Source organism: Notothenia rossii, assembly GCF_949606895.1.
Source record: "Notothenia rossii genome assembly, chromosome: 10".
Lineage (NCBI taxonomy): Eukaryota > Metazoa > Chordata > Actinopteri > Perciformes > Nototheniidae > Notothenia > Notothenia rossii.
The window spans coordinates 55,524,282-55,552,211 of NC_136908.1; the positions used below are offsets into that span (position 1 = coordinate 55,524,282).

Sequence of the window (27,930 nt, forward strand, 5' to 3'; positions counted from 1 at the left end):
TCCAGTGTTTGTCGGACTGTCACACAAACCGGCTCCAACAGTTATAGGCTCATCGCTCAAACCACTTGTGACATCAGCTCTGTCCAAATATAGCCTTGCATTTTCATTTACACAGAATAGGGATGACGAAGGGGGAGGAGGGGAAATCTAAGAGGGTCTTCTATATGCCATAAGCACACTCGGCGTTACTCTAATGTACACTCTTAAACTTGTACACACGCAGACAAATGCTCATTTTCACAGTGAACACACACAATCACACAAATCTTTGTACGTCAACATCCTCATCATCACCTTCGTCATCAGCCCCCGAGGTGGGACTGACCCACGGTAAACCCACACCAGGGAGAGGAAAGTTGTCTTTCTATTTACCTTGAGACACATAATAAAGTTTTAGGTCACCAAACTCTGGCCCTCCTTCAGCCTCCCTCTGGGCTTCATGGACGATGAATAATAAATGTGAAGATGAATTATCGTGCATAATTAATGGTGTCTCATTATTTCGATGGGACACGTCACAAACAAAGTACTAATTAATGAAGTGACGGTAAAACTTGTGAGTAGCATTTGACGTGACATGACCTGCGGAACTGAAAAATTGCCGATTAGCATTCGCTTAATTTGTATAAGTTAAAAGCAAATATTAATAATGTTTAGTAATTATTCTTCGCTTCAAAACTGCTAAAATCATAATTATTTTGTATCAACAATGGGCTAAAATGTGTAATGTTAATGTTGTCATAGTGAACACCCCCCAGATAATTATCACCAATGCATTAAGGCATCTTAGATATGTTTTTTTTTTTTTTTTTTTTACAGTTGTAACTTTACTAATTTGGTTGACCTTCAATCCTCATTGTCTTTTTTTTGTTCCAAATCGCAAACTATTTAATAAATAAATTGTGCTCCAATGAAAAGGACCTGAACTTTGATTGAGAAAACAGACTTGCCAGTAAAATGTTTACTAAAGTAATGAATCAAGTAAGAAGCAGGATAATTTTCTCGTAGACTTCCATACAATCAGACTTATTTTTGCAACCAATAGATTCGCCCTCTGCTGGCTATAAGAGAGATTGCAGGCTAAAGGCACTTACACATGAGCTTGACTTCTCAAACCTGGAAGTTGCTGCTTATGTAAACTAAGAGGAACGTTTATCATAGAGTTTATCATGGACTAAGTATTGTCAGGTGGCTAGAAACATTAATCTTACATCACTTCCTACGATGGCTAGAGAATGCACGCTTGAAAAACATTATTCGGCTCTATTTTATGTCAAGACCACACAGTGTCATTTCTATGTAAACTGAATGTTTGTCTCATAAGATGACTATGACTCAGTGGTGAACAATACAAGTCATTGTATGTGAGATTTGGGGCCAGTTGGACAATATACCATGCGTTTACACCAACTTCCTGTTTCATGAAATATTGTGCATGAGAAGTGGTATAACTACAACGTAAATTGTCTAAACGTCCCCAAATCTCACATGTATCCTCAGGGTTCATGTCTGAGGAAGTTTTAAGATCAATAAGATGCCTCTCATGTGAGGTAACCACTTGATATACTGTAGGAGCAGTCATAAAAATGCAATTATCAGTGAATGCAAGAAAATAAATTAAACATAACATTTGAAAGGACCACCTGGACCATGTTTCTGATTATCCCACAGTCTCAGTGGGGAGATGCCACCACAGGCTGCTGGTAAGTGCTGCTGGTTCTCACCACAGCTTGGAGATAACTGAGAAACATAGTGCATTGCTAATGGATATTTAACACCCTGAAACCCATCAAGGTCCCATGAACACCTCCTTGTGTTTCCTGTAAGTTTCCCAACTGCAGACAAAAACATAGGGACAAGATAATTGTTCTACTTTAACATGGATTATATAGTTTTCACGTACAGCATAATCAAAGTTGATTGAGTGTACAGATTATTTCCACTGCCTGCTAATGCACCATGTCGTCAGCAAACTAATTGAATTTAATATGTAATTTACCTATTAAATATTTAACTACTCCAGTGGATTCGAGCAGGGAGTGTCGAAAGGTTAATGTGCATAGTCTTGAAAGAAATGACACGCGAGTAGAGAAAGTGAGATACATTAAGGGGTTGGTGTATATGTAGGATTATATGTCTATTTTTAAAGGCTAAAGTCTGGGGAAACGTGTCTCTTGTATCACTCTCTTTTCTTGTCACTTAGATTTCTTTGGACATGGGTGGCATCTCAATTTATTTCTCAGGTCACGGAAAGAAAGACATGGATTTGGGCTAGGAAGCAAGAGCTCAGTGTTGCTCTATTAGTATTCCTGCAGGACATGAGAGGGGTCAAGAGTCCCTGGGGAATAATTAGCCGATGGGTAGCCAGTGCCAGAAAAGGTAAAAGTGCTGTAACCTCTGATAATGACTATGCATGTTTATTATTGTTAACTGGGGATGTGTCCATTCTACTTTAATGATAGACACTCAGATGTATGTGCAATACCTGCGTACAAACAGTTTTAGGTAGTAAGTAACAGAATAACCAGATTACATAATCAGATTATAAAAACAGAGATGTTGCGTAATATCTGCCAAATATTAGTGACACACGTAGTTAGTTTGTGTCTGATTCATCCACAGACACAAATAAATACATGTTAACGTCATCAACACCTACCTGTACTGGGAAAACAAATGACAGTTTTGCTCACATTGATATCTGCTCTAAATATATTTTCACCTTAATATATAGTTCGTCTTCGCTTCACAGAGCTTTTTAGCACATTTCAAATAATTGTTCTGCTTTTAATTTACTATGACATACCGTGTGTTTGAATTATTTGATAAAGATGAGGTATTATGTTCATTTACAGGTTCATATTTTGTGCTTCTACTGTGACACGTTTACCTTGTCTACTGTTCAGAAAGGTCTTTATTTTTCAAGCAGGGGGGGAGTGTGTGGGAGAGAAACTCCCTCTGGAGGGAACTTTGGGATTTTAACATTTACGGTACGTCCACACAGCAGCTTTAAAAACATCTTCCAACGCTTCTCTGCCCATTGACTTTGAATGGGGGTGACGTCACTTTGCCTCGCTTTTCGCCGAACTGCATTGTGGGGAAGCAAAGCGAAGATTTCCAGGATTTTCAGGATTTGCACGATTCAAAAGTTGAGCAATGTTCAACTTTTGAAGCTGAGCTAGAAGCGTCAGCCAATCAAATCCCGTTTATGCAAATCTGTCAGTACAAGCGCTAGCCAATCAAACCGCGTGCAAGCTGGGAGAGCCAGACCGCAGTTCATTTCCTCATATTCCAAACGAGAAATTACGGTGGCAAATCACCCGGTTCTTTACGACCAGAACTATTTACCGGGATACAAACCGGAGGAACCAGGCATGGAGGGAGGGGGCAGAGACAGTGGGTGAAACTGGTAGGTTTTCGCCTGTTTGGGGAGTTTATATCTATATATATATTGCTCGCATAAAATCCCCGGGGTTTTTTGCTTTGTATGTCGGGGCGGGAGATTCATGTGATTGTTTGTTGGTCGCGTTTGCTCGCAAAAAATCCCCAAGCTCTCAGACACGCCCAGCTCCAAGATTTTCAAGATTTTTTCAAAGCTGCTGTGTGGACGTACCGTTACAGACCATTTACATGCACAAAAACCCACTACATAAAAGGCGAAAACCCCCTTAAACAAAATTGGGCCTCTTTAAGTCACACATTCTGACAAAGGAACATCACTTTCTTTAGCATATTGGTATTGACATTTATTGACATAAAAAGAAAAACATCCATTTTAACCAGTATGTTTTCTCTGTGAGGTTTTTCAGTCCAGGCATCATGTGCATTTACAAGTCAATGTTTTGAGTGTTGTGACAATGGGATCATTGGTAGCCCATTTCCTACTGTCATAAAAGAGGGCAAAGAAATACTGGTAGCGAAGAAGAGGTCAAACATCGATTTCCGCTTGAAAATCCAAGTAAACTTTGAGCCTAATTCAAGAAATATATCTAGATCAGTTTCAGTTTGTTTGAGACCACACCTCAGTTTTGTGGTCCGTCAGTTTCTTTGTTTTTTTTTGCTTTTTCATCTAACTTATTGTCCTCTGTGAATTGGTCCCCCTGTGCTTTATTCTCCACACAAACCTTGTCTCTTAGGTTCTCTTCTGACTCCAGCCCGTGCATCTCTATCGTTACTTCCTCACTTAAAGGAGGAGTGAACTCAACAGTGATGTCTGTCAGGGGTGTGAGCTGTTGCCTCTCCTGGGTGATATTTGTGGAGTTGAGTCCGCCATCGAGCAGCTGTTCCTTTCTGTCACCCTCCTCCAATTCTGTCGTGACTCTTACCCAGACTTTGGGACTTTTGGGCTGATCCGCATCTTGAAGTTCAAGATCCTTTTTCTTTACAGGTTTCGTTTTCCGTGTCTCTGCTTCTCGCTCTGGTTTCTTATACTGTCGTCTGAGGAGGACGATGACGGCGATAATGAAGAAGTAGGAAGAACCGCTGAGACACGTGAGCAGACCCAGGAAGATCGTCCTGAAGATAGTGAGAGAAGATGGACTAAATTAAAAGGTAGTAAAGGGAAGAAATATGTATTGCATTGGTGTTGAAGAAACAACCATTTGTAAATTAATCACATTCTATTTCCTCGTTTGGCGTACCTGTACATATCAGAGTCATAAAAGCGACATGCTCCCCTGCCCCCACACCTTTTGACCGACCACTTTAGGCAAGTGGAATCAATCAGGGCGCCGAAGTACACAGGTGCAGGAAGTCCACCTACGGACAAGGTAATGCCCAAAGTGAGAGTCAGAGTGAAATATTCTGTCCTTTTTTCACATTTCCCATCTTAATTTGAATGCCACACACAAACTAGAAAAACCTTTTATTTGTCAGAGAAGAGCTTGATTTTTTTCCAAAAATGTACAAATGTTTTTAAAGGAGATAAGTCTGAATTTTAAAGTAAGAAATTCTTTAAAAAAAAAGAAATCTTACCCAGAGTCCTTGTTACCAAGGCCTGGATACCCAGCGCAAGGGATTTAAGCTCTGGTGAGATGCATCTGAAATTACAAAACAACACCAAATTGCATGCACAGAAATATATATAACACACTATAGAAAAGTGATAAACCCCAAATAGCCTAATAGTAAAAGTAAAAATATGCGTATAGTACTACAATATATGACGTGTTTATTACAACAGACACAGTGGTGTATCAGCATTACTCAGAGATTCATTCTGAATTGCACAGTTTAATAGGGTTTGGCTGCTGACGGTGTCTGAATGAAAAATATGAATCTATAATTACGCAGTAGCACTTATTTCCCCTATTATCATGATTCCCTGCTCTGAAATGGGTGCACCGACCGTATGATGACCATGTAGCCAGGCGTGGCTCCCAGAGAGTTGATGAAGGAGCTGAGGACGGACACAGCCATGTAGGACGTGAAACTCCGGCTGCAGTCTTTAGCATGAGGACACTGACCCAGCCGCACTGACGTGCTGCTGCCGGCCGGGAAGGAGGCGGACACACAGCTGCAGTTGTGAAAGACCTGGGAGAGAGAGACACTGAGATGAAGCGTGATGACTTACTGGAAACCATGTATTTATAATTTGAAGAACAGAAAAATGTATGCAAATAAAATGTATCATACATTTCAGTCACTCTCAAGGGCGATAAAAGGACCTTTGAGCATTTTGTAACAGACAATGTAGTGACCATGGATAGAAACACATTGGATATTTTTCTGAATAAACTGCCTGTTGCTGTTAAGACATACAATAAACCTTTGTAAAAATGTTTTATAATATCATTAAAATAGGTGAAAAATGGGATAAAGTAAAAAAATGCTGAGGAACTTACTATTGTCAAACACTTAATAACAATAATAAAATAATATGTGTTTAAAATGTCAAATAAATAAAATAAAGGTAGTAACTGAGAAAGATATATTGTAAGTGCTTTGATAAAGTAAATATTTCACATAGATAGAGGAGAATTACTAGAGAGGATGACATGGGAGAGATCTTGGTGTGGCTGCTGAGGAGTTTTTCTGTGGAATTAGTCTTGGGAGATGGCAGTAATACTGCATGATATGGAAATTATAATTGTTTTTTAAAAGAAAAAAAAGGATAATTTCCCTGTGTGCATCCCTACTGTGTTCTTGCCGTGACCACTGGAGCCGATGCAGCCTGCCATACAGGGAGAAATGTAGGTGATGCCGCTGTCTGAGCACACAGGGTCCCACTCCTCTGCTGAACAGGAACAGTCTCTGTTACACTCTGAGAACAGCATGCTTCTGTCAGATGATATACCCTGCGTCCTGATGGGCAAAGAGGGTTTATATTTTATATATTAGCTGCAAATAAAATTTGAATAGTAACTTGAGGCAGTCAAAATAGTTCCTAGGGTCCATCATTTTGGTTCCTGATCGTCTTTATATACCCTCAGCACTGACCCGTTGTATGAGATGGTGAGCCCAGCCATGGGGATGTTGTCACACTTGGTGCCGAACTGCAGCAGCAGGAGGAGGTAGGCGAGGAAGGAGGTGGCAAAGGACATCTGAGCTCCTGACACCACGCTCAGTTTATACCGCTTCATCAGCAGCCCTCCCAGGAAGATCCCTAAAGCCACCGCCGGCAGGTTCAACACACCTAGAAGAAAAACCTCACTGGACACTGATTTCCCTTATCCACTGAATGTAGTTCTGTTCTACTTCTGTGCTGCTTGGTTCAAACTATTTGTTTAACTTTGTAAACAACTTAAGAAACAGTTTGCTTTTCCACAGACCAAACCCGAGCCACTTCATGACGTCACCGATTATGTTGATGCTTTTCTTAGCAATGCCAGTGTTAATATCCCACACGACTGCAACAATGACGGATCAACAATGTTCCTGTATAGCTCCTTTTCTTACAAAGCCAGATTGAATCGAACAATGACTCCTGCAATGTTTTACTCTTCTCCAGAGTGGTGTGGAACCTCCTAAGGAAGCAAGTCTCTTCATATCAGACTCTTGAACTTTATCTAAAGACACTAGCCAGGTTTTCATCCAAATGTATAATTTATTTTTATTCGGCAAAAGAGAGAATGCAAATGAATTGTTTTTCCAACCCACAACCAGTATGCGATTTTAAGAGAATGTTCATTGAGGTGAGCAGTAGGTGGTGCCATTTGTCAAGTCGGATTGCAAAAGAAGATCTTTTGAAAGAGTCTCGTGCAAACGGTGAAAAACAATGTATAGACTGGATCTGGAAACAATTATTTAACTTTTGTCAACACAACGACTTCTCCAACTGCTCCACTTGTTACTGTTAGACTACACTTTAGCATTTACTGCTAACCCATAAATCTTATGTTTGACATTCATCAGCAATAATCCCTTGTGGGAAGAGCAGAGATGTAAATATGAGAGTTTATCTACAGATAGCATCTAAATATACACATTTTCTTTTTGTTTTACCTATGAGGAAGTTGGCTCTGGAGGCAGACTGTCCAAACTGCTGTTCCATGTATTTGGCCTTGAAGGTGAACAGGCCAATGAAGGAGTTGAACTTCAGGATGCTCCCACAAAGGAGCAGGAAGTAGGCAGGAGTTCCCAACAGGCGCTTCAGCGAGGGGAGAAACCCTGTTGAAATACATCTTTTAAAAAACACAAGCAAAGACCATAAACCTGCACACATACTACCATTCTGAAGAATACCAATTTGAAATGTAGTATTAAAAGTATACAAGAAGTGTCTCAACCTTTGGCGATGTCAGTCAGCTTGATGGCGTGATTGTTGTCGGAGGCATCCTTTGTCACCTCTATTGTCTCACGTGAGGAAGTCAGCTTGCCTTCATCTCCCTCCTGCTTCGGCAGCATGCGGGGCAGGAACCAGAAGGGAATGCTGGAGAGGAGCAGGAGGACGGAGGACACCATGAAGCCCAACCACCAGGCCCCCACCCAGCGGGCATCTTTAGGGGTGATGGCCACACTTTCTGGGTGCCAGAAAAGAGCATTTGAGTGAGCAGGAGCAGGAAGTTTAATTCTTCACTTCTTACAAATGACTTACTAGTTAGTTACTTTCCTTGGGTGAAGTGAAAATAGTGGAAACCCAACTTTATTTCAGGGGTAGGATACTTGTCACACTTTAGGTGGACTGATTGTCTTTGTTTGACAAATAAATTAGTTCAAAGAGACACTCACTAACCTGTTCTGAAAAACCAAAGAACAACAACTTTCTTAGCATAAACCAATTTCAGACTTTCTACACGCTTTGCTGGGTGGCTAACTAGCTTAGCAAATGGTAAAAATGTACGCATTTTGAGGAAACACATATAGAACGAAAGCCGCGCTCGCAAAACACATTCGACAAAGAAATATCCTACACCAAATCTGATTACCTGTTTAAAAATACAATAATTATTCTAAATCTGGCAATAGGCTACTGAAATGAGGAATAACCATTGCAGATTTAGTTCGCGGTGGCTAGCTAATCAAGCTAATATTAGCATTTAGAGTGGAAGCTAACTATAACTGATGATACATGCAAAGCAAATGCATTACACTTACCCATATCAACATAGCCAATGTCAACATACAGTTTGGCACAGTAGGAGCCCAGGAGGAAACCAAACATGGGGCCCAGGAGAGTTATGGTCTGAAGACAAGCTGTGTTTAAAGGATGCACATGATTAGGAAACAACTTCAAACTATGTGAAGCAAGGTGTAAAGAAATGGACATATGTTATCACCATTTCAAACCCCAATTAAAAATCAAGATGATGATGTATTTCTTACCTATGTAGAAGGGTGAGTTCTCTGCTTTAGCAAAGTCGTCGATGTAAGAGATGCCTAAAGGGGTAACCGGGGTTTCTCCGATCCCCCGCAGAGCGTTCCCCAGAAACACATAGATCCACATGTGGGAACCAGACTCTCTCACGCAGGCTTCATAAAGACACAATAAGAAAGCATTATATGATTTATGTCACAAAGATGGTTTTGGAGATTTTGCATGGCAAAAAAAATCATCATTGCTGTGAATGTGTACTGTGTATGTGTGTGTGTGTGTGTGTGTGTGTGTGTGTGTGTGTGTGTGTGTGTGTGTGTGTGTGTGTGTGTGTGTGTGTGTGTGTGTGTGTGTGTGTGTGTATTTACTATTTACAAGACCTTTTGACAGATTTTCATGATATTTTTGCTTCTAAAAGAAGACTTTGGTGTATGTGTATCCAAAGCTCTTGTGTTATTGAGAAAATCAAATACAATGAAATTCAATATCTGTGTGTGGCTTTAAGCTTGCATAGCACTGCATTGTATGTGATTTTCATATATCTATTCCATTGTGTTCCTTTGTAAATACTTCTGAACAGGATCAGTACGTTGCCGTCTGTGGGTTTATGATCTGCTATTGTTAATAGAAGAATGAATCATGATTCAACAATAGAAAGACTAAAGCAACATCTCAGCTGCAGCCCATCTCAGAGAAATAGAATCGAGTAGAATAGGAGAAGTTACTCAAAATATATAACAAAATACAAAAAAAATACGTGTCCTAGATTTCTTTATTTCCATAAATAGGACAGATGTCTGCCTTTTGAATTATGCTATGAGACCTGATAGCCCAACATATAATTTTTCTGCTTCTCTTTCCAGCATTCAGCATGACGGCATATGAGGGCCTTTGTTGGTAGGAAAACATATTACAATACAAAAACAAGTTTCCAATCGTACATCTACAAGGAACATTGAAAACACAGACATTTTCTGAAATTAAAGGGGTAAATAGCTAGAAGAAAACCCACTATTTTGAGAGGAACTTAATCATTTATAAAGTGTACCATTTCCAACATTTCAGAAAATATATATTTTCTTGTCATACATTTAGTTTTTTTCCATTATGATACTCGGCCTCGCCTCCAAAATTATCATTATTTATTTTTTAACCTACGATGGCGTTTATTGGGCTGGTTTTCAGCTCTTGCATTGCCCCTTGCAGTCCACATCCAATGGATCAGTGCAGTGACTATGTGCATTATGTAGACGGCACAGAAAGTGAGTGGCTTTGAAGGTCAGAGCAGGATCAGTGCATTCCATGGATGGTTGAAAGAAAGCCAGTGAGTTGCTAAGGCTTTCGAACCAGGTTTCATGTTAAGGCCGTCTCTGTGTTCCTGCTACTGTTCTGGTTTCTTGTTCAATGACGATAGCAGCGGCAACTAGTATAGCTTAATTTCTCCATGTGTAGAGGTTTGCCATATAGTGGTCATAAAGACATCCATGTGACCATTAGGTTGTAATTCAGGAGTCTTACCTTTGTCGTCTTCTTCAGAACGAATCTGAATTTCAGGTACCTCTGTTGTCAATGGATCCGCACAGGCAGCAATTCTTACACTGTCATTGTGGAAAACCTGAATGGCTGTGTTGTATGTGTAGCTGTGAAACAATGAGATATAAAACAGAATTTAAAGGTATTCTTTCACCAGTTTTGTTTTGCTAAAAAGTAGGCTGTTGGCATTTACCGTCCCATGAAGAAGTGTGTCAGGCCGGTGAGAAAGGACCCAACAGCCATGATGAAACAGCCCACAGCGATTAGTCTGGGCCGATGTAGCTTGGCCCCAAAATAGCTGACCGCAGCGAGAAACAGCAAGTTGCCTACCTCCAAGAAACAGGAACCAAGAGCACATTTCGAGAATCATGAGCTAAAGTGTCAATCTGAAAGAAGAGTCAGGAATGTAAGAGATCAGATGCTCAAAAGATGAAGGGTTGAATCAGAAGATAGACTGACCCATCTCAAAACTCCCATCTATGAGTCCAACGTGCGTGCTGGAGAGGTCGAAACGTCGCTCGATCTGAGTGATGGAGCTCTTCATGTATGTTCCTGTCAGAGCCTTGGAGAAGCAGGCGAAGGATAACGCCACAATAAACCACTGGAAAACACAAGTCATCAAAAAAGTCCATTATTACACATCTTTAATCAAGTTGTATACTGTGAATAAAACGTTTTCTGTCAATATCAAATAAATATTAAACTTTCATGCTACATCTACTTTCATTTTCCTAATGTTAATGCTAGGCTACTCTAGGTAAACAATCAACTAATGTGTTTAAACCTATATATATACACATAGTTATCATAAGTCTAATTATTATAGCCACTTTAACAAAAGTCAACAAACTAAAAAAGCTTAATAGTTTCTTCCTTCTTCATAACAGCCTCCAGAGGCTTTACTCTCTGTGTGGGCACCCTGGAGTCGCTTTATTACTAAGTTAATTCCCATCTGGGATTACTGAAATTCTCCTGTATGTTTTGCTGAAATGTATTATGTTGTACAGAGGGTTTCACTTCCAGCGTAAGCCTGATTGGGCTTGGGCTGTGAATTCTCTTAAAAACCTTGAGTAGATCTCATAAAACAGTGTGCATATTTCAATGTTTTTGGCTGTTAGAGTTTTGTTGATAGGGATCCTAAAAAGTTGCCTCTCAGCTTTACATCTACAGACTGAGCTAAGAAGAAGGAAAAAGTATGGAGTCAAATTATTGATGTGTTTTGGGAGAAATGCTTCATTCATGCTGATGTAGTGCTGCAATCAGGCAATGCTGATCTCAGGACTGATACTGAAGTGTTTGACAGAAGTTAATACGCTGCTCTAGAGAGACAAATGTGGCCTGGCAAGATTTTTGAAAACATCATCGAGATCATTGCTTGGCTTGATTTTAGGTACTTTTGGGGGAAGCTTATCCCTTAAAATGCTCAAATGACCATGATGATGATGTGTCTCAGATTGTAAGCATTGATCCATCCATTTTTCCACTATTTATACATCTTTATTGGACATTAACTGAGGTTTGAATGTTCAAAATAACAAACATGGTGTTTCGTTTTTCACTTGTGGTTTCCTGTTGATGTATTTATGTATTGTCTTGTGTTTTTTGTACCTGCATGTGCCTACATCTCTGTTTTCTATGTTTTACCTGGCTGCAGAAAAAATATCCCTTTCTGCTTTTCTGCTTTTGATAACTTCAGTACCTTGAGAGTGGAGATGCCAGGGCGTTTCCTGGTCTTGTGATCAGCGTCACACAGAGCCTGCTGGCTGGCCATCTGACCTAGGTCCTCTCCTGCTTCCTCCATCCTACGATCAATGCTTGGCAGACCTCTGCTGGCCACTGCAGGGCAAACAATAGATTGATCAAAGAAAAGTAGGTCAAAAGTGTCTTCACTCATTCATTTACCCATTTTGTAACTGTTTATGTTACATCTAGCTGAAGGTAGAACTAAAAGAATAGTTTAACATTTTGGGGGAAAAAGCTAGTTTTCTTCTCTGACTGAGAGTTGCAGGTTAACGTTATCAATAATCTCATTCGACTCTTAAACATTAGAACGAATATTTCCCAAAATGTCATATTTTAAACACTCATTACATACAACTCTTGTATAATTAGATGTATTTGTGGTTCACATCATAATAAATAGTATCAAATACTTTAACAATCTTTTTCTATCAGTAATCGATTGCATACTAATGTATCAAAGCTGGAAATGTTCTGTCAAAGATTGTCAGAAGGGCGCCTTAACATGACAATGTAATATTTAAAAAAGAAAGTTTAAAAATGACTTATTACTATTATTATTTACTTCAATTAGGAGTGTATGATATAAAAATGCATGTCTGAATGAGCAAAGTGAAAACAGAGCAGCTGTACCATACCTGAGTAAACCAAAGCGTCTTCTCTCAGCTCAGTAAACGTCAGGAGCTGCGGGTTGAATCCATGTCAGAGAGGGAAAATGGTGTCTAATGCTAACTGATTCCTCCTGTTGAACAAGTGAGAAGGCAGGGAACCTGTAATAAAGTACCACAACTAACCAGGAGGGTTTTCACTTCACAACTGCAGTAATCCCCCTCAGTTTTAGCCTAGGTTTTAATACTCCCACCTGATCTTAGACAGAGAGCCCTGGTCTTATCAGAAGAATTCAAATTTCAAAAGAAATAGATAACAAATCACTGCAAGGCAACTACTGAGGAAGTTTGATAAAATAGCGAGTACATCTCCAGGCCGAAGTCTCTTCTTCTTCTGCTCCTCCTTTTGAAGCAGCCATGTGTCTCCCCAAACTGCCCTATTCTCCTGCGTGAGGGCAGAGCAGCTAGTGGAACCAGCGGGACAAAAGGCCTCTCACATTTTTATTCCACAAACACATGCCAGCCAGTCCAGGAGGGGGACAGCAACAAGAGAACATGGGGGAGGTGAAGGGGAGACAGATTAGTAACTCCAAACCAGGATTATTTTTCTCACAAGATGTTTAATGGGAAAGAAGAAAAGTCCAAAAAATCTTCACAATAAAATCATCCTACCTGATTCTGTAGGTGTCACTGAACGCTGTATTGACCCGCAGGGGCTTCTGGCAGCCAGACAGCAGGTCACTTAATACAATTTGACCCCTTTATAAATCCCAAAGATTAAGATTAAGAGCCTTCACATTCCTGCACAGAAACAGTGAACAAAGTGTTTTCCACTTTTTCTTTCTGAAAAATCATAAAAGGCCCCAGAATTTTGCATTGGTGAGAATGTTTTACATGTCTTTTGTCACTGTATCTAGTTTCAGGTGCATTTAGACAGGAATGCAGAGGGCCTCAGACATCAGCTACTGTAACTGCTACAAATGAGTACTTGGAACTGTGTTTTAACACGATTTTAACATAATCTTTCTATTTTTTGTAAACGTTACTCTCTGATGGGTTTTGGTTTGTTCTATTAGAAGCAGTGAGACACCTTCAGGGGCAATGCAGTACCTTACAGTGGATATGTTGTTGTATAGGGTGCCACCTGCTGGTAAAAGCTCACACTGCACACAGTGCAACACATCAAGGGAATGTAAGAAATCATGGAAATATACATTTATGGTAAAATACAGAAGATATTTGATCATTTCCATTGAAACCTGGAAAATGTGAAACATTGAATTGTAACATTTGGGGTATATTGGTATACTAATAAAGGATCATAAAATATTCTAATCAATGGTCATGTTAGTTGCAATCTTTTATATTATATGGTTACAAATAACCAATAAAAGTAAGAGAACATACTGTACATCACACATTGAGGCTCATGCTTTCAAATTAAATCTGTGATCGGAAAGGTTTAAAAGAAAGCAAGGTAAGGGTGTGAGGCAACATGGCAGCAAATGTCCTACTTTTTACCTTTTGTAAAAGAGAAAAATATGGTTAAAAAGTTCAAAATATATATACATTTTTTCCAGAATAAATTGTAAAGGAATTCATCCAGTGTGTCTGCCTGCACTGTCATTATATAAAATGAATGACCCCTGTGTGACTGGTGCCATTGACCTTGCCTATTATCACGTGTTATCTATAGATGTGTTTTTTGACGTTGTCTTTTTTCTTTTTGAGATTACGGCATGGGGTCCCTCTTTTGTTCGTTAGATCCTCAGTGTTTAACCATGCTAGCAGTGTTTCTGGCAACCTGTTAAAGAAATGTCCAATCGTTCAGCTCTGGTTCACTATGTTGCTAAATGTTCCACTGTGTTCCTCAACAACTCGCTAACTTGCTCTAGGTAAGATTTACTGCGTGTTTTTGAGGCCTTTTCACCAAAAACCGGTGAGATTGAAGCAAAACGGTAAAGTGGCGTGCCAGAAAACGAAAAGTTATTTGCTGAAAGATGCTAAAAAGGGAAGTAGAACTTAATGAATTGAGGCACAACAAAGTGTAACAGGACATACCGTTACATTTATGTATATATGTCACACTGTGGGACTGCGGGAAACTGTATCTCGAGATTTCTGTACTGTATGTAAAACACATGTAGACATTTTGACAATAAAGCTGACTTTCACTTTGATAAATGAAAAAAAAATTGAAAAATGTCAGCCTTAGCAAAGCATGTTACAATAAAAGAAAGACAGCAAATACAATAAATAAAGACTCAAGGTTTACAAATAAATAGTGGATATTTGTCTTTAATGTTTAACGATATGCTAATGACGATCGACAAAAGTGTAAAATAAAATAAGAGAAAAAGGCAGTAATGATTAAAAAACACTCTATAAAAACAATTTGATGATGACACATTTCCACTGACGACTAAAGTGTATAAGAACTAACAATCAAGTTACACTGCACTCACTCTTAGTCCACTGTCCAAGCTTCAGTGGACTAGCAGATACTAGCTTAACAACACACTTTTCTTTATGAACGACCGTGACCTGTAATGTTATGTAAAATGTTGATGTAACAAGAAGTGTGTGTAGAGTCAGACGGCTGAGATAAAGGTTGCTGGGGCAAAAGTCAGTATAAAGGTTATCTGGCACAGATATAGCCTGTAAATAAAACAAATATAAAAAGAAACTTCTTTTCATAAGCACATTTACAAATAAGCCACAGAGAGCTTTAAGGTTACCTAAATAATGTGAAAAGAACTTGAAAACATGAAAGAAAAAATTGTCGATCACTGACAAAACACGAATACTACAGTTCTGTCTTGTATTTAAAACTATACACTGTACATACTGTATAATGTAAATATACATAAATCCCTTTGAATTTAAGGTTGTAGGAAGAGACATTACTATCATAACCTGACTTTTTACTGTTCAAGTATAAATGGACACAGCTCAAAAGCCAACTATTATAATGATTAAAATATGATTATAAAAAGTGCACATTTTCTTTTTTCTTGGCTGATTTGAAGTTGAAAATTAACTCGATGTGTGCCGATTGCAGATCATTCCATGACTTTTGGCTGTTTTTTTTTTTAATTAAAACTAAGCATTAGTGAGGAACTTTGACCTTTCTAGAGAACAAACAGCAGTGGATATTTCAGAACAATGTCTGTGTGTGCTGTTGAAGACCAAAGAGCGCTGGCACTGTACCAAGACCGCATTTGGTCCAGTATGGAGGCTTCACAGTACTGTGTCGTTCACCTGCATTATACAACGGTGTCGCCTTCCTCCCAAATCTTAAATAGTGCTCTCATTGTCCGCGTCCTCTTTGTTTTTAACAATGCTGATGTTGGCGTGTCCATTGCCCGACTTGTCACCATCTTGTCCGCTTTCCTTGGCCTGATTCCTTAGTGTTGACTTCTTGTGTGTCTTGACAATTGTACAATAAAGTCCTCCCCACAGGATGTTGGACAGGAAGTAGAGTCCAGTAATCAAGCCCAAGAACGTAATCCTGAAATTAAAGCACATTGGAACACATTGTAATTATTATTTTACTTCATTAAATTGCTTTTCATTAGATTTGTGTGTATAAATACACCGCCAGAGCACGTCCCCCCGTTACCTGCGGAAGGAAGCCATGCACGCAACGCAGCCCCGCTCTGGCCCGTCCACACAGCGGCGTGCGTTGACGCTTTACCATTTACTTTGAATGGGGTGACGTCACTTCTTGCCGAAATGCATTTTGGGAAGCGACGCGATGCGTTGCTGGCGTTGCTCGCTTAAAAAGTTGAGCAATGTTCAACTTTTGACGCCTCGGCAGAAGCGTCAGCCAATGAAATCCCGTTTATGCAAATCTGTCAGTACAAGCGCTAGCCAATCAAACCGCGTTTATGCTGGGAGAGACTACGCAGGTCATTTCCTCATATTCCCAAAAATTGAGGAAAAATTTATTATAGCGGTAGTGAATCATCCGGATTCCCGGATACAAACCGGAGGAGCCAGGCATGGAGGGAGGTGGCAGAGACAGTGGGTGAAACTGGTAGGTTTTCGCCTGTTTGGGGATTTTATATCCAGTTTACTTCGTTTTAACATTGCTATTGCTTTGTATGTCGGGGGCGGGAGATTCATGTGATTGGTTGTTGGTCGCGTTGATCGCAAAAAATCCCCAAGCTTCAGATACGCCCACCGCCAAGCGTCAACGCACGCCGCGCATGCGTCCAGTCACAGTGCGTATGGAAAGCCAAAGGTGCCATAATACACCCGTCTGTTCACCCGTTTTTTCGCACCAATTTACGGGGAGGCCCGTAAGTTGGTGCGAAGTTACGGGCGAAAAACTCCAGGCGACTTTCTGCCGCTTTCCTCAGTGGTGCAGTGCTGATCGTTTCACCACAGAGGAAAGCACTTCACAAATTGCAGTACCCATAAGGAGCTGTACAAATGCCGCAGTTTTTGCGTGGCTGTGTGTGTCTTAAGTTGAAAGCCCAGTGGCGATCTGCTCATCGAAATAATATGCTACAAAGGGGCGGACTGGCCATCTGTGTGTTGAACTTTCCTGTCAGCTCCCAGACCGCAGTCGAGGAAACAGGGGGGATGACTCTCTGTCATCTCCCTGGGCAGAAACAACAAGCTTCAGGTTCAATAACCCACTTTAGCTTAAATGACTGGAGAGAGGCGAGCTCTTCTTGGGAGGCCGTTGCATTTATTTAGCTGTTCTTCTTCTTCTTCAAAATACATCACAGACCTGAGACCTCTGTTTTTCTGCTGCTTCGTTTCACTCCCAGAAACATACACACGGGCCATTTCTCAATCTCGAGGAAACTGGCTTCCAAACCAATGTTTCAAGGATGCTACGTCATCGAGTGTCGCCGAAGGACTGTTCCAATCTCCAGCATACTTGGAATTCCACCGAGGCCGCGTCCTTGGTTTGGGGGTAATTTCGAGGCTGCACATGGGTAGACTTCGCGTCCTTAAAATCCCCACAATGCTTTGTGCACGGACCAATTTCCCCAAATCTGTGGCGGAAAATGTAAGGCGGGGCCTCTCATATGACGCACACCTGCATACTTGCTAGCCTGTTCCACTCTTCGTTTTCCGAATGCCAGGAAGGATTCTTGCCTAGCTTCTGAAGCAAGTGACTCGGAAGACATGTGCTACCAAGCAAGCATCCTCACGATTGAGAAACGGCAATGCTCCCACTCTGTCGGTCTACCATCCATCCACACACACACACACACACACACACACACACACACACACACACACACACACACACACACACACACACACACACACACACACACACACACACACACACACACACACACACACACACACACACACACACACACACACACACACCCCTCTCTTTCTCTCTTAAAGGGACAGCGATCTCATCTCACTCTGCATGACCCTAATATCATAACGTGTGTTCTGGAGAATCACAGAACGGACGATCGTCCTTGTTATTATGCTGTTTAAACCAATTATTTAAATGTGTTTGTTAAATTCGGCATCATGTAGCCTAAGTTGCGCTGACAGGTCCACACACTGCTTCCCCACAGCGAGGCTCCCCCCGCCCTCCTGTTGATAGTTCACAAGCGTCAAGCTCCTCAACCCCCCTGGCACGCTGATACAATTTTTTTTTTTTTAAATGGCACTTAATATCAAAAAGGTTGCCGACCCCTGTTTTAAACCAATCATCTCTCAGAGGGGCGTGGCTCTTTAGCATTTAAAGCTACAGACACAGAATCAGCACTTTTGAAACAGGGCTGAAACAGAGGGGATTATGGGATGCTACAATGCATGATCTGTTTGGTATTTCAACCCAAATACTTCAGAGACATGTTTTGTATATATCTGAGACCTATAATATATTGTTCAAAAATATTATAATATGGGACCTTTAAGTAAGAACGGACTTTAAAAAAAAAGATTAACCAGTACTTCCTCAAGGCAGAATATTCTAGCAATAAGAGTTTAGTTGCAGTGTACCTGAATGCATCAGCATCATAAATCCTACATGCTCCACGGCCTCCACATTGCTTGGACCCCCACTTCAAACATGTCTGGTCAATCAGTGCTCCGAAGTATATAGGAGGAGGAATCCCACCTGAAAACACACAAAAAGTCACATGCGCTGGTGAGTTGATTTCACTCGTTATTGCTTTCAGTATAAGCCTAGCTAACACTTTTAACATGATTGTTTTATGTTTATATATTTTCAATACTCACCAAGAGTTCTTACTATCAGAGTCTGCATACCCAAAGCCAGTGACTTCAGGTCTGGCTGTATTGACCTGGATGCCCAAACATAATCATATTAGATAGCAGCACTTTGGCTTCAAGAAAACACAAGAAGTAATATTTCCTTCGATCGTTTTACAGGCAATTCACATAAAAACGTCACATAATCAGTGCATATGCCACATATCACTGAAACACTGCAAGGCATTGTTAAACCCAGCCATAAAAGTGGTGAGTTCCTGTAGCTTTAGTCTCTGACCTGAGCAGTACGACGTATCCCGGCGTCCCTCCACAGGCGGAAATGAAAGACCCCAGGACGGACAAAGACATGTAGATTTTGAATATGTAATCACAATTGCTTATCCTGGGGCACTGGCCCAGCACTGCGGACATGTTCATGCCAGGATTCATCAACTCCCCGGTGCACGTGCAGTTATGAAACACCTAAAGAGCCAAAAAAACAGAGATGAGATGAATCACCTTTGACTGAGACTAAAAGAACTTGATGCGACCTTGTCAAATACATATGCAAGAAATTAATGGATAGTTTATAGCTTCTTGTTTACCAGCTTTATCACTGTTTAAACCTAAATTTTGCATATCTTTTTTACTGATTTATTTTAATATAAACCCTCTGTTCTTTAAAAAAATTATGTACCACTAATATTTGTATATTTCTGTAGTTTAAAAAAAATGTATCTATAGTTTTTTTTCTATTTAGGGAGGGATTTACATTTGTCTTTTGCCCAAATAATGTTGGTCATTACCCAGAAAAAACTAAATAAACTAAGAATAACTTTTTTCAGATTATTCTGTTTTTTCTTTAACAAATGTCTGCAAGACATTTAGTCCACTTACTAGTACGAAGATCTATTTTTCTTTGATTTGCAGTTTATGTGTGTGCCTTTAGTCTTAAATACAACGTGCTGTCTTACCCTCTCCTTGCCGGTGCCGCTGGAGGTTCGGCAGCCGGCCAGGCAGGGCGAGGCGTACGTCATCCCGTTGTAGGCGCACACCGGGTCCCATTGCTTCATGGAGCAGGAACAGCCCATGTTGCACTGGGACAGCAAGGTCTGTGGGTCATAGGACAGCTGAGGACCCCTGGAGCACACAGACATGAAAATATGCATGAGTAGGGAAAAAGGGTCATATCATCCCTAACTCTGGAAAACATTTCAGTTGCAAATTTGGCCCATTACATGTTAGAACGTCTTAAGGCCGGGGCCCTTATCGTACCTAAGAGATTTTAAGAATGAATGCTTGAGTTAGAACAACTTCCTGTTTTCTGTCAAAGGCGTATATTCTCAAACCACCACAGTGGTTCATTGGAGACTAGAAGTTTCATTAACTTTTAAAACCTCAAGGTCTTATTGTAGTAGTGACAACATTTGAAGTTGGTCAATCTGTAGGAGGAGTTTGTTAAGGCACGGCACCCTCAAATGGTCAAAAAACAAGCAAAAATCAAAATGGCCAACTTCCTGTTAGGTTTAAGGTGTACCTCAAATAGATTTTTTTTGTCGTCTCTACATGCTTCTTACAATCACGACATGTCATGTAGGTAGAACACTCGTACATACGGGGCTGTGTTCTGGGTGGCACTTTTCATTATGCACACGGCCATACATTAACCTTATAATAAGTCAAATGTACTGCGCTTTCATACTTTTTTGGGCTTTTCCCTTTCCTGTAGTGTGTTATAGGTTAGTGAGCACGCCCATGAACTGTTCTCTGTTCACTGTATGCCTCGCAGCAGGGTTACTATGCGGAGCGCATAAAGCAGACCCTTCACGCGATAGCGAGGGGTAGAGCGAGGGATTGCAGATGCCGTCGTGCACGCGGACGGATTACATTTTTTAACCTAAATGACTCGCGGATTATACTTTGGCGGCCGTTAATATACCTGGGCGGCCCGCCCAAGTAAAGTCTATGTGTGGGAAACCCTGCTATCTTACCAGTTCTTATGCAACTCACAAATATTTCTCTCTCTCTCTCTCTCTCTCTCTCTCTCTCTCTCTCTCTCTCTCTCTCTCTCTCTCTCAATGTTGGTGTGCAAATGCGCGCTTTTTCAAATGATCCGGTGCTCCTTTTTTTGCGCACCATTTATGTGCAGCCCTGATAATAGGGCCCCTTTAATAAGAAATCCTACCATTCCAACATTGTCGTTTGACCCTGATGTGTCGGTGCTACCTAAAAACTATGACTGAGCGATAAGAAAATATGTGCCCAACCTTCCAGTAAATCTACTTACTTTAACGTTTGGATAGTTTGCATGCTACTCACCCCTGGTACGAGGCGGTTATACCTGCCACCTCTGCATTGTCACAGCGGAGGAAGCTCTGAACGGTCAGCAGACAAAGAGACCCAAGGGACGCCCCGAAGGCCAGCCGGGCCGCGCCCATCACACCCAGCTTGAAACGCTTCAGGACAAAACCTCCAGTGATGATCCCCAGAGCTACTGCTGGCAGGTTCATTGCACCTGGACGCAGAGAAAAATGTCTTATCAATACACTGGAAATACTATCAAATGAAAACGTTTAATATTTATCAAAAGGTAATGCCATAATGTGTTAAAAAGAGTCTAATGAATCACAAAGAAATGGCTCAAACCAAACAACCCATCTATAGATGATTGGTACGATATAATTTATGAAATATTTGTAATGGAAAGAATAACCTTCTCTATGAAGCTCCAGGAACTTACAATTGAGGACATATGGTAGAAATGGAAAGGGTATATTACCCCGATACGCCCTTCTTTTGTTTAATGTTTGAATGTTTGAAGTCAATGTTTTATATTGAAAAGAAAACACCCCATGTTCATGTGTGCTTAATGTTGTTGTTTTGTTAAGAAAAATAAAAAAGACGGACCACTCTCTAAAACTATTTAACTGCATATGTATATGCACACTGAAGTTGAAATGTGATCCAAAAAGGAAAAGAAAAAAACAGTCTAATGTTACCTTACATAATGGTAGTTGCTTGTTTAACAATGACGTTTAACTATCAATATACAGATAATAACTCTTTCAGCTTGCCATGTAAGTAAACAGTCATAAAAAAGCTAATTATAGCTCAGAGTGCTTCTTTGCAGACCCGCTCAAAGGGAAAGCACATAGCGTTCCATTTACAGTAGTGGATACATTTTAACTTTATCTATCGCAATCACACTTCCCTTCAATAACATCATTGTTTCATTGCCCTTGGGCCAGCGAGTGCAAAGTGAATGGAGGTCAGATGTTGCCGTACCTATGAGGAAAATGGCTTTAGAGGCTGACTGGCCGTAGATCTGCTCCATGAACTTGGGCTTGAAGGTGATCATGCCGATGAAGCCGTTGACAGAAACCAGGTATGTGAGAATCATCAGCACGTAGATGTTGTTCCTGAAGAGCCTCCTCAGAGATGGAAGGAAATCTGGTGAAGAAAGCATAACAAAACATTGTAGCATTAAAATAAAGTAGTTTTTATTGACTCAATGATTGTTGCTGAAAGGAATATAAAAGGTGCCTTTCCTTGCAGCAGTTGTAAGAATTAAATATATGTATATAGATAGGTATTTTTAATTAGATTTATACCTAAATCTAAATCTAAATACTGTCTATTCACAGCACAAATGTTTATACAAATATATGAAGTAAGGAATGCTTATATATTTTCACGTTTACCTACATTACAAATTCCTCTTATAATTTGATTACATCACTAACTCTAAGTCTAATTGTCAAAACTCAGCAACAGAGATTTATTTTACACATATTTAACAGCAATGTAACATAACCTCAATATATCTTTAAAAAACGTATTAAGTTTTAGTTTTTACAGTCTATTTTTCTTAACTTTTCTAGTAAATTGTCATGAGTTTCCATTTTCTTTTGCTGCTTTTCAGAGGTCATATGACCTTTAAAAGGTGAATACTGTTAGGACATCATGTTGTGTAATTTATTATGGCATGACCAGCCTTTAGCTAACTGTTTCCACATGTTTCTATGCCCTGAAGTGTCATTCAACTCTTGCCCGGACTGCATGAAGGTAACAGGTCTGGGCTTTGGTTTGTCTAGTCTTATACCTGGTTAATGATTAATCACAAGCCCTAAAACACTAAATCTACAGAGTAACACATTTGATTCTGTTTGAAATCTTAGAGGTATTAGAGTTGTTCTGCTAATCATAGATAGGTGATTAAAAAAGCGTAAGAGAATCAAGAAATGTTTAAGATTTGGAATTTATGTTAAGTCATATGTCATGACCTGTCCTCAAATGCAGATTATAGTGTGTGTGGGTGAAAAGTAAATCACCATAGTAACCTTTAAGAAAACAAAGTGCTGCAGAACAGGCAGTAGGATAAAAATAAAGCACTTTAGGAACATGTTTAAACTGTTGAATCTGTGTAATTGATCTAACATCAACACTTGTGCTTTAAAGTGTTTTGTACTGATGGATGGTACCTTTAGCCAGCTCCTGAAACGTAACCGGCTTCTCCTTCTCTTCATCCTGGGTTTCGTCTGGCAGGAAGTTCTCCTGCTCGGTCACGGTGCTCAGCTCTGTGCTTTTACTCTCCTCCTGCCCCTCTTTGGGCAGAGACTTTGGCAGGAACCAGAAGGGTATGCTGGACAGCAGGATCACGACGCCGGTCACTATGAAGCCCAGCCACCAAGCCCCCACCCAGCGGGAGTCCTTATAGTTGATGGTGACAACGTCTGGGAGAGGAAGATGAGCAAAGATTATTAAGTGTGTATATGACTTTAATCTGTAACCCTGGACTGTTTCGGTCAGCTTAGACATTAGGGTCTGTCAAAAGCTCTTATCAAAGCAGTAAAAAGTGTACTACAATGACAACACAATCAAAACTGAGTCTGATTTAGCCTCTTAGGTTCAAACAGAGTAAGGGGTTAGCTGTTTTGCTGCAGGATTTGCCGGATTTGGACAGAGAGGTTATGTGTCATAGGTCTGAATATGTGTCTTATCAATCAAGGATAACCAAGACTTTATGGGTAAGAACAACCTAAGCCATAGTCTGCATGTTGTGCCACTTTAACACATCATGTTTTTTCCCTGATATTGCGGAGTCCAGTACCTAAATCCATAGATCCAATGTCCACGTAGATCTTGGAAAGGAATGACCCGAGCATGAACCCGAACATCGGTCCCAGGATTCCCACTGTGTGGATGCAGGCTGGGGAATGAGGAAAAGAAAGGGAACATTTCATTTTTATTCAAATAATAAAGGATAGGAACATACAAAAAGGATCAAACACCAACAACCGAGATTAATAGGATTTGTAGGAAGTAGGCTGGACATTGCACTTTGTCACATTTAGATATTATTTATTTGTTTTATTCCTGAACTCCATTAGGCAGCTTACCATTTAGGTCATTTTAATGTGCAAATATTTTTTTTTTATAAATACAGGTGGAGGGTAAAGCGCCTATTTGCGTGTACAACATCATCAAAATGATCATAGACATTAGAAGGTAAAAGGTAACTAACCCAAATAAAAAGGAGTGTTTTCTTCTCTGGAGAAGTCATCCAGGTAGGAAATACCCAGAGGCATTATGGGAGTTTCTCCGATTCCACGCAGCATGTTTCCTAAGAATATATAGATCCACATGGAGGAGCCGGCTGCCTTTTCACAAGCTGAGAGAGGGAAACTGGGGTCAGAATGTGAAATGAAACTGGATTTTTTATATTAAGCTAACCTGATGCTTGTAATTATGAATGCATTTGGGTTCATATATGTTTTCTATTTACCTGTTCTAGTCTCTAAATCGGGCATCTTATCGGCTTCAGCCAGGCTGTGGTTGGACAGGCAGGGCAGGAAGCTCTCAGTGCTGTTGACATCACTATTGTGATACACACTGGTCTCATATTTATACCTGGAAATGATACAAAAAAGTGTTTAACATTACACATCTACATTTTGAATGGATCCATATAAAAAAAAAAAACGGGAATATAAATATAATTCCAATTTCAGTAAAATCATGCATGTAACGTGGTTAGTATAGACAATTAGCTCATACACATGCAGACACATTATTACTATTTTAAAATGTATTTTAGGGCAGACTAGAATATTTCAGAAGAAGTCTAATGTTTAGTTTACCATACTGCAGCACTCTACTGGGGTTGAATATGGGATAGCAGCACCAACAACAACTTTTAAAATGGCCAGTGGGATGCTAACTAAGGATGGATTACCAAACGGCTAATCAAGAAAGCTAACTAAGATTTTTGGGGGAAATTATTAACTTTTGACGTCAAAACACAACACAACTAAGCCGGATAATGTATTATTTCTTAATCCTTTCTTGTTTCATAACATTGTGTTTTTTACTTTAAACTCATTTTCACAGGAATCAGAAAAAAGAAAAAAAGGCTAATCCTAACACATTCACATTAGAAAAAGTTAAAATAGCTTGTTTTTTATGACATTATACACCTCTTGGCTTCCATCTTGTTTTTTGCAAGGGGAGGTTTCAGTCCTTTATATGATACCCTGAATTATAGTAATTATTTGAGTCTTCCCATTCAAGTAAATGCTAAGTGTCTCTGCCTCAAAGACCCACATCATTTGATTTTAATTAACAATGTGTATCATCAGGCTACAGTTGAAAAAAGAAACAATGATGTTGAAAGAGAAGATACTAACATTCCCTGCAGGAAGTGAGGCAGGGCTATGAGGAAACATCCTGCAGACATCATCACACAGCCAATAGCAATCAGTTTGGGGCGGTGCATCTTCGCACCGAAGTAGCTCACAAAGGCGACCACCAACAGGTTACCTGGGGGGAAGAAGAATTACAAAATCACTTGACAAATGACCGTTAAAGAACTAGTTTTATATTTAGGAAATTATGCATATTTTTAAGTTTAGATCGATACCATTTTAATGTATGTACGCTAACTGTGAAGCTACCAGTGGTGGACAAATCAAACATATTTAATGAAGTAAAACAAAGGAAATACCAGTGTAAAACTATTTGGAGTTAAGTAAAAAAATTAAAGTGTTTGTCTTAAAATGTATTTGTTTTTTATATGGATTATACATTTTTTTCTTTTTCTTTGAAACTTTGTCTTAAAAAATATATAGATTAAAAATGTTACCCACCCATTTCAAAGCTGCCATCTATAACCCCAATGAGGGAGCTGGGGATATCGAAGCGCCTCTCGATCTGGGTGATGGAGCTCTTCATATAGGCGCCAGCAAAGGCTTTGGAAAAGTATACAAATGCCATAGAGGCCAGGAAGAGCTGGAAACACAAACAGAAAACATGTTGAATATTCCTTTCTAGGAGTTTGACTTTACTAGGTTTGGAGAAAAGGGGTGAGAATATTTTTAGTTAAATGATTAGTAATCCTTTCATAAAAGACTTCCGTGTGAGAGGATGAAACACCTGTCGTTGCATAACAAACAATGCAATAAAAGGTTGTTGAATTGGGCTCATTCCAATAAAAGGATCAGTGTGTGCCATAACTGGAAAGGGGAAGGGTGGCCATTAACAGATTGACTCATTTCATGACCTTACACATTTGGAAGACATGCAGTACTTCACACCTTCTTGCATCATAAATGATTGCATTTACTTTTACTCAGGTTAGATTGGTTGAAATGTAATCAACAGAACAATGCTGACACCACATTGGGTCAAGTGAAATGAATACAGTATACAGTTGGTTGAAGTTTTGAGATTTAACAGAAGCAAGTTTAGTCAAATATTAAATGTACCCATTTTAAGAGCTTGTTAGCTTCACAAGTAAACCCTACTTGTATGTGGCCTTGACACAAAGATGGTTAAAGATTAAAAAAGGATTTGCACTGGTCTGTAGGTCATAGAAAATGTTGTGATTAGGATAGGAGAACAGATAACGCTCCAAAGATAAAAGTTTACACACACAAATGTATCAATCAATATTAATTTCACCTGATTTGACAGAGTGCTATTTTCTCATATCATCAGTTAAGCGTGATACGCTTTGACAATATATTGCCAACAAATGTCAATCACAAGCCTTATCTACGCTCTTTAAAACTAATTTACACGCAAAATCAGCTATAATCTCCTTCCCTTAACTAGTAAAAAACGTTTTAACTGGACTCAAACTCTGATTTAGTCTCAAAGTCTCAAAATGTAGCAGGTCAAGGGAAAAAGCATTTGTAGTACTGACACAGAAATGAAAAACCCAAGATAAATACAAAGAGATAGGGTTAGAGAAAAATATTTTATAATGACGTTTCACAACTTGGCCCTATCAGAGGTTGATTACAACCACCTATGGCTTCTGACAACTTGCAATACTGGGAAACACAGTTTAATCGTTTTACTAACCTTGAGGTTGGAGCAACATGCTCTACGCACTTTTTGGGAGTCCACACTCATGTTGCTGCTCCGTGGTCAACAGATAGAAGGAGAAACACAAGGACCTGCAGGAGGACACCAAGGTTATAAACACATACGGGTGTGGCAAAACATTTGCATTTCATCTGATTAGATCAAATTGATTCCTTTAAAATGTACTAATTTTTTCTTACAAATGTCTGCAGACAGAGTTTGCTATAAGTATTTCTAAAAGTGTAATTGTATAAAAAAAGTCACCAACATATCATATTTACTATTATAAATATATCTTAAAGAACTTTTGCCACTTTTACCACCCAAATATTTTTTTGTTTGCACTTTTCAGATTACAGTGCCAACAAAATACCAGTTATTCAGTTAAAAAAATGCAAAAGGTAAAGGTTTTCTCAGTGCATGTTAAAGAAAACCAAAATTCAGAGTAATAAGAAGTGAAAAACCAGAAAAAGTGTTTACCTGAGAGCAGCAGGGGTCCTCTGAGAGATGGAAGGGATTTGGTGAAGTGGCTGAAGGCTCGATGTACCTGGCAGGACTTTGCGCTCAAAGCAAGAGTCTTATCAAAGCAACTAGGGAATCACCTGTAATCAGTAACCCACTCATGTGCACTTGTTGATCATGTCAATAAAAAGCCCCCCCCCACCCAGCTCCTCCAGCGCTCACACAGACACGCAAGCGCAAAAACCTAAAACTCCCTGCTCTGGT

At 39.8% G+C, this 27,930-nt stretch overlaps 2 protein-coding genes across 2 annotated transcripts; both read right to left on the bottom strand.

The window, feature by feature from the left end:
• Positions 1-3,720: 3,720 nt before the first annotated feature.
• slco1e1 (solute carrier organic anion transporter family, member 1E1) lies at positions 3,721-13,119 on the bottom strand. The gene is made up of 16 exons (XM_079653411.1): positions 13,001-13,119; positions 12,664-12,767; positions 11,985-12,121; positions 10,745-10,886; positions 10,479-10,611; positions 10,271-10,392; positions 8,764-8,910; positions 8,536-8,634; positions 7,728-7,961; positions 7,444-7,608; positions 6,439-6,634; positions 6,138-6,303; positions 5,348-5,532; positions 4,975-5,039; positions 4,641-4,758; positions 3,721-4,515 (listed from the first exon to the last, which is right to left on the bottom strand). The coding sequence occupies exons 3-16, from the start codon at positions 12,084-12,086 to the stop codon at positions 4,023-4,025; spliced, it is 2,367 nt and encodes a 788-aa protein (XP_079509537.1). The 5' UTR covers positions 12,087-12,121; positions 12,664-12,767; positions 13,001-13,119; the 3' UTR covers positions 3,721-4,022.
• Positions 13,120-14,915: 1,796 nt separating this feature from the next.
• slco1d1 (solute carrier organic anion transporter family, member 1D1) lies at positions 14,916-27,908 on the bottom strand. Its single transcript, XM_079653412.1, has 15 exons — positions 27,685-27,908; positions 27,202-27,296; positions 25,983-26,124; positions 25,524-25,656; positions 24,623-24,747; positions 24,362-24,508; positions 23,948-24,046; positions 23,319-23,570; positions 22,123-22,287; positions 21,157-21,352; positions 19,812-19,977; positions 19,136-19,320; positions 18,865-18,929; positions 18,625-18,742; positions 14,916-16,144 (listed from the first exon to the last, which is right to left on the bottom strand). The coding sequence occupies exons 2-15, from the start codon at positions 27,250-27,252 to the stop codon at positions 15,931-15,933; spliced, it is 2,058 nt and encodes a 685-aa protein (XP_079509538.1). The 5' UTR covers positions 27,253-27,296; positions 27,685-27,908; the 3' UTR covers positions 14,916-15,930.
• Positions 27,909-27,930: the final 22 nt, after the last annotated feature.

Coding starts and splice junctions, on each gene's coding strand:
- slco1e1 (XM_079653411.1), bottom strand. CDS start 12,086: ATGGAGGAAGCAGGAGAGGACCTAGGTCAGATGGCCAGCCAGCAGGCT. Junction 10,393..10,478: donor ACACACTTCTTCATGGGACG/GTAAATGCCAAC, acceptor ATTGTTTCACAG/CTACACATACAACACAGCCA. Junction 6,635..7,443: donor CAGAGCCAACTTCCTCATAG/GTAAAACAAAAA, acceptor TTTTTCTTCTAG/GTGTGTTGAACCTGCCGGCG.
- slco1d1 (XM_079653412.1), bottom strand. CDS start 27,252: ATGAGTGTGGACTCCCAAAAAGTGCGTAGAGCATGTTGCTCCAACCTC. Junction 19,978..21,156: donor ATAACCGCCTCGTACCAGGG/GTGAGTAGCATG, acceptor TGTGTGCTCCAG/GGGTCCTCAGCTGTCCTATG. Junction 16,145..18,624: donor TATGATGCTGATGCATTCAG/GTACACTGCAAC, acceptor CTTTAATTTCAG/GATTACGTTCTTGGGCTTGA.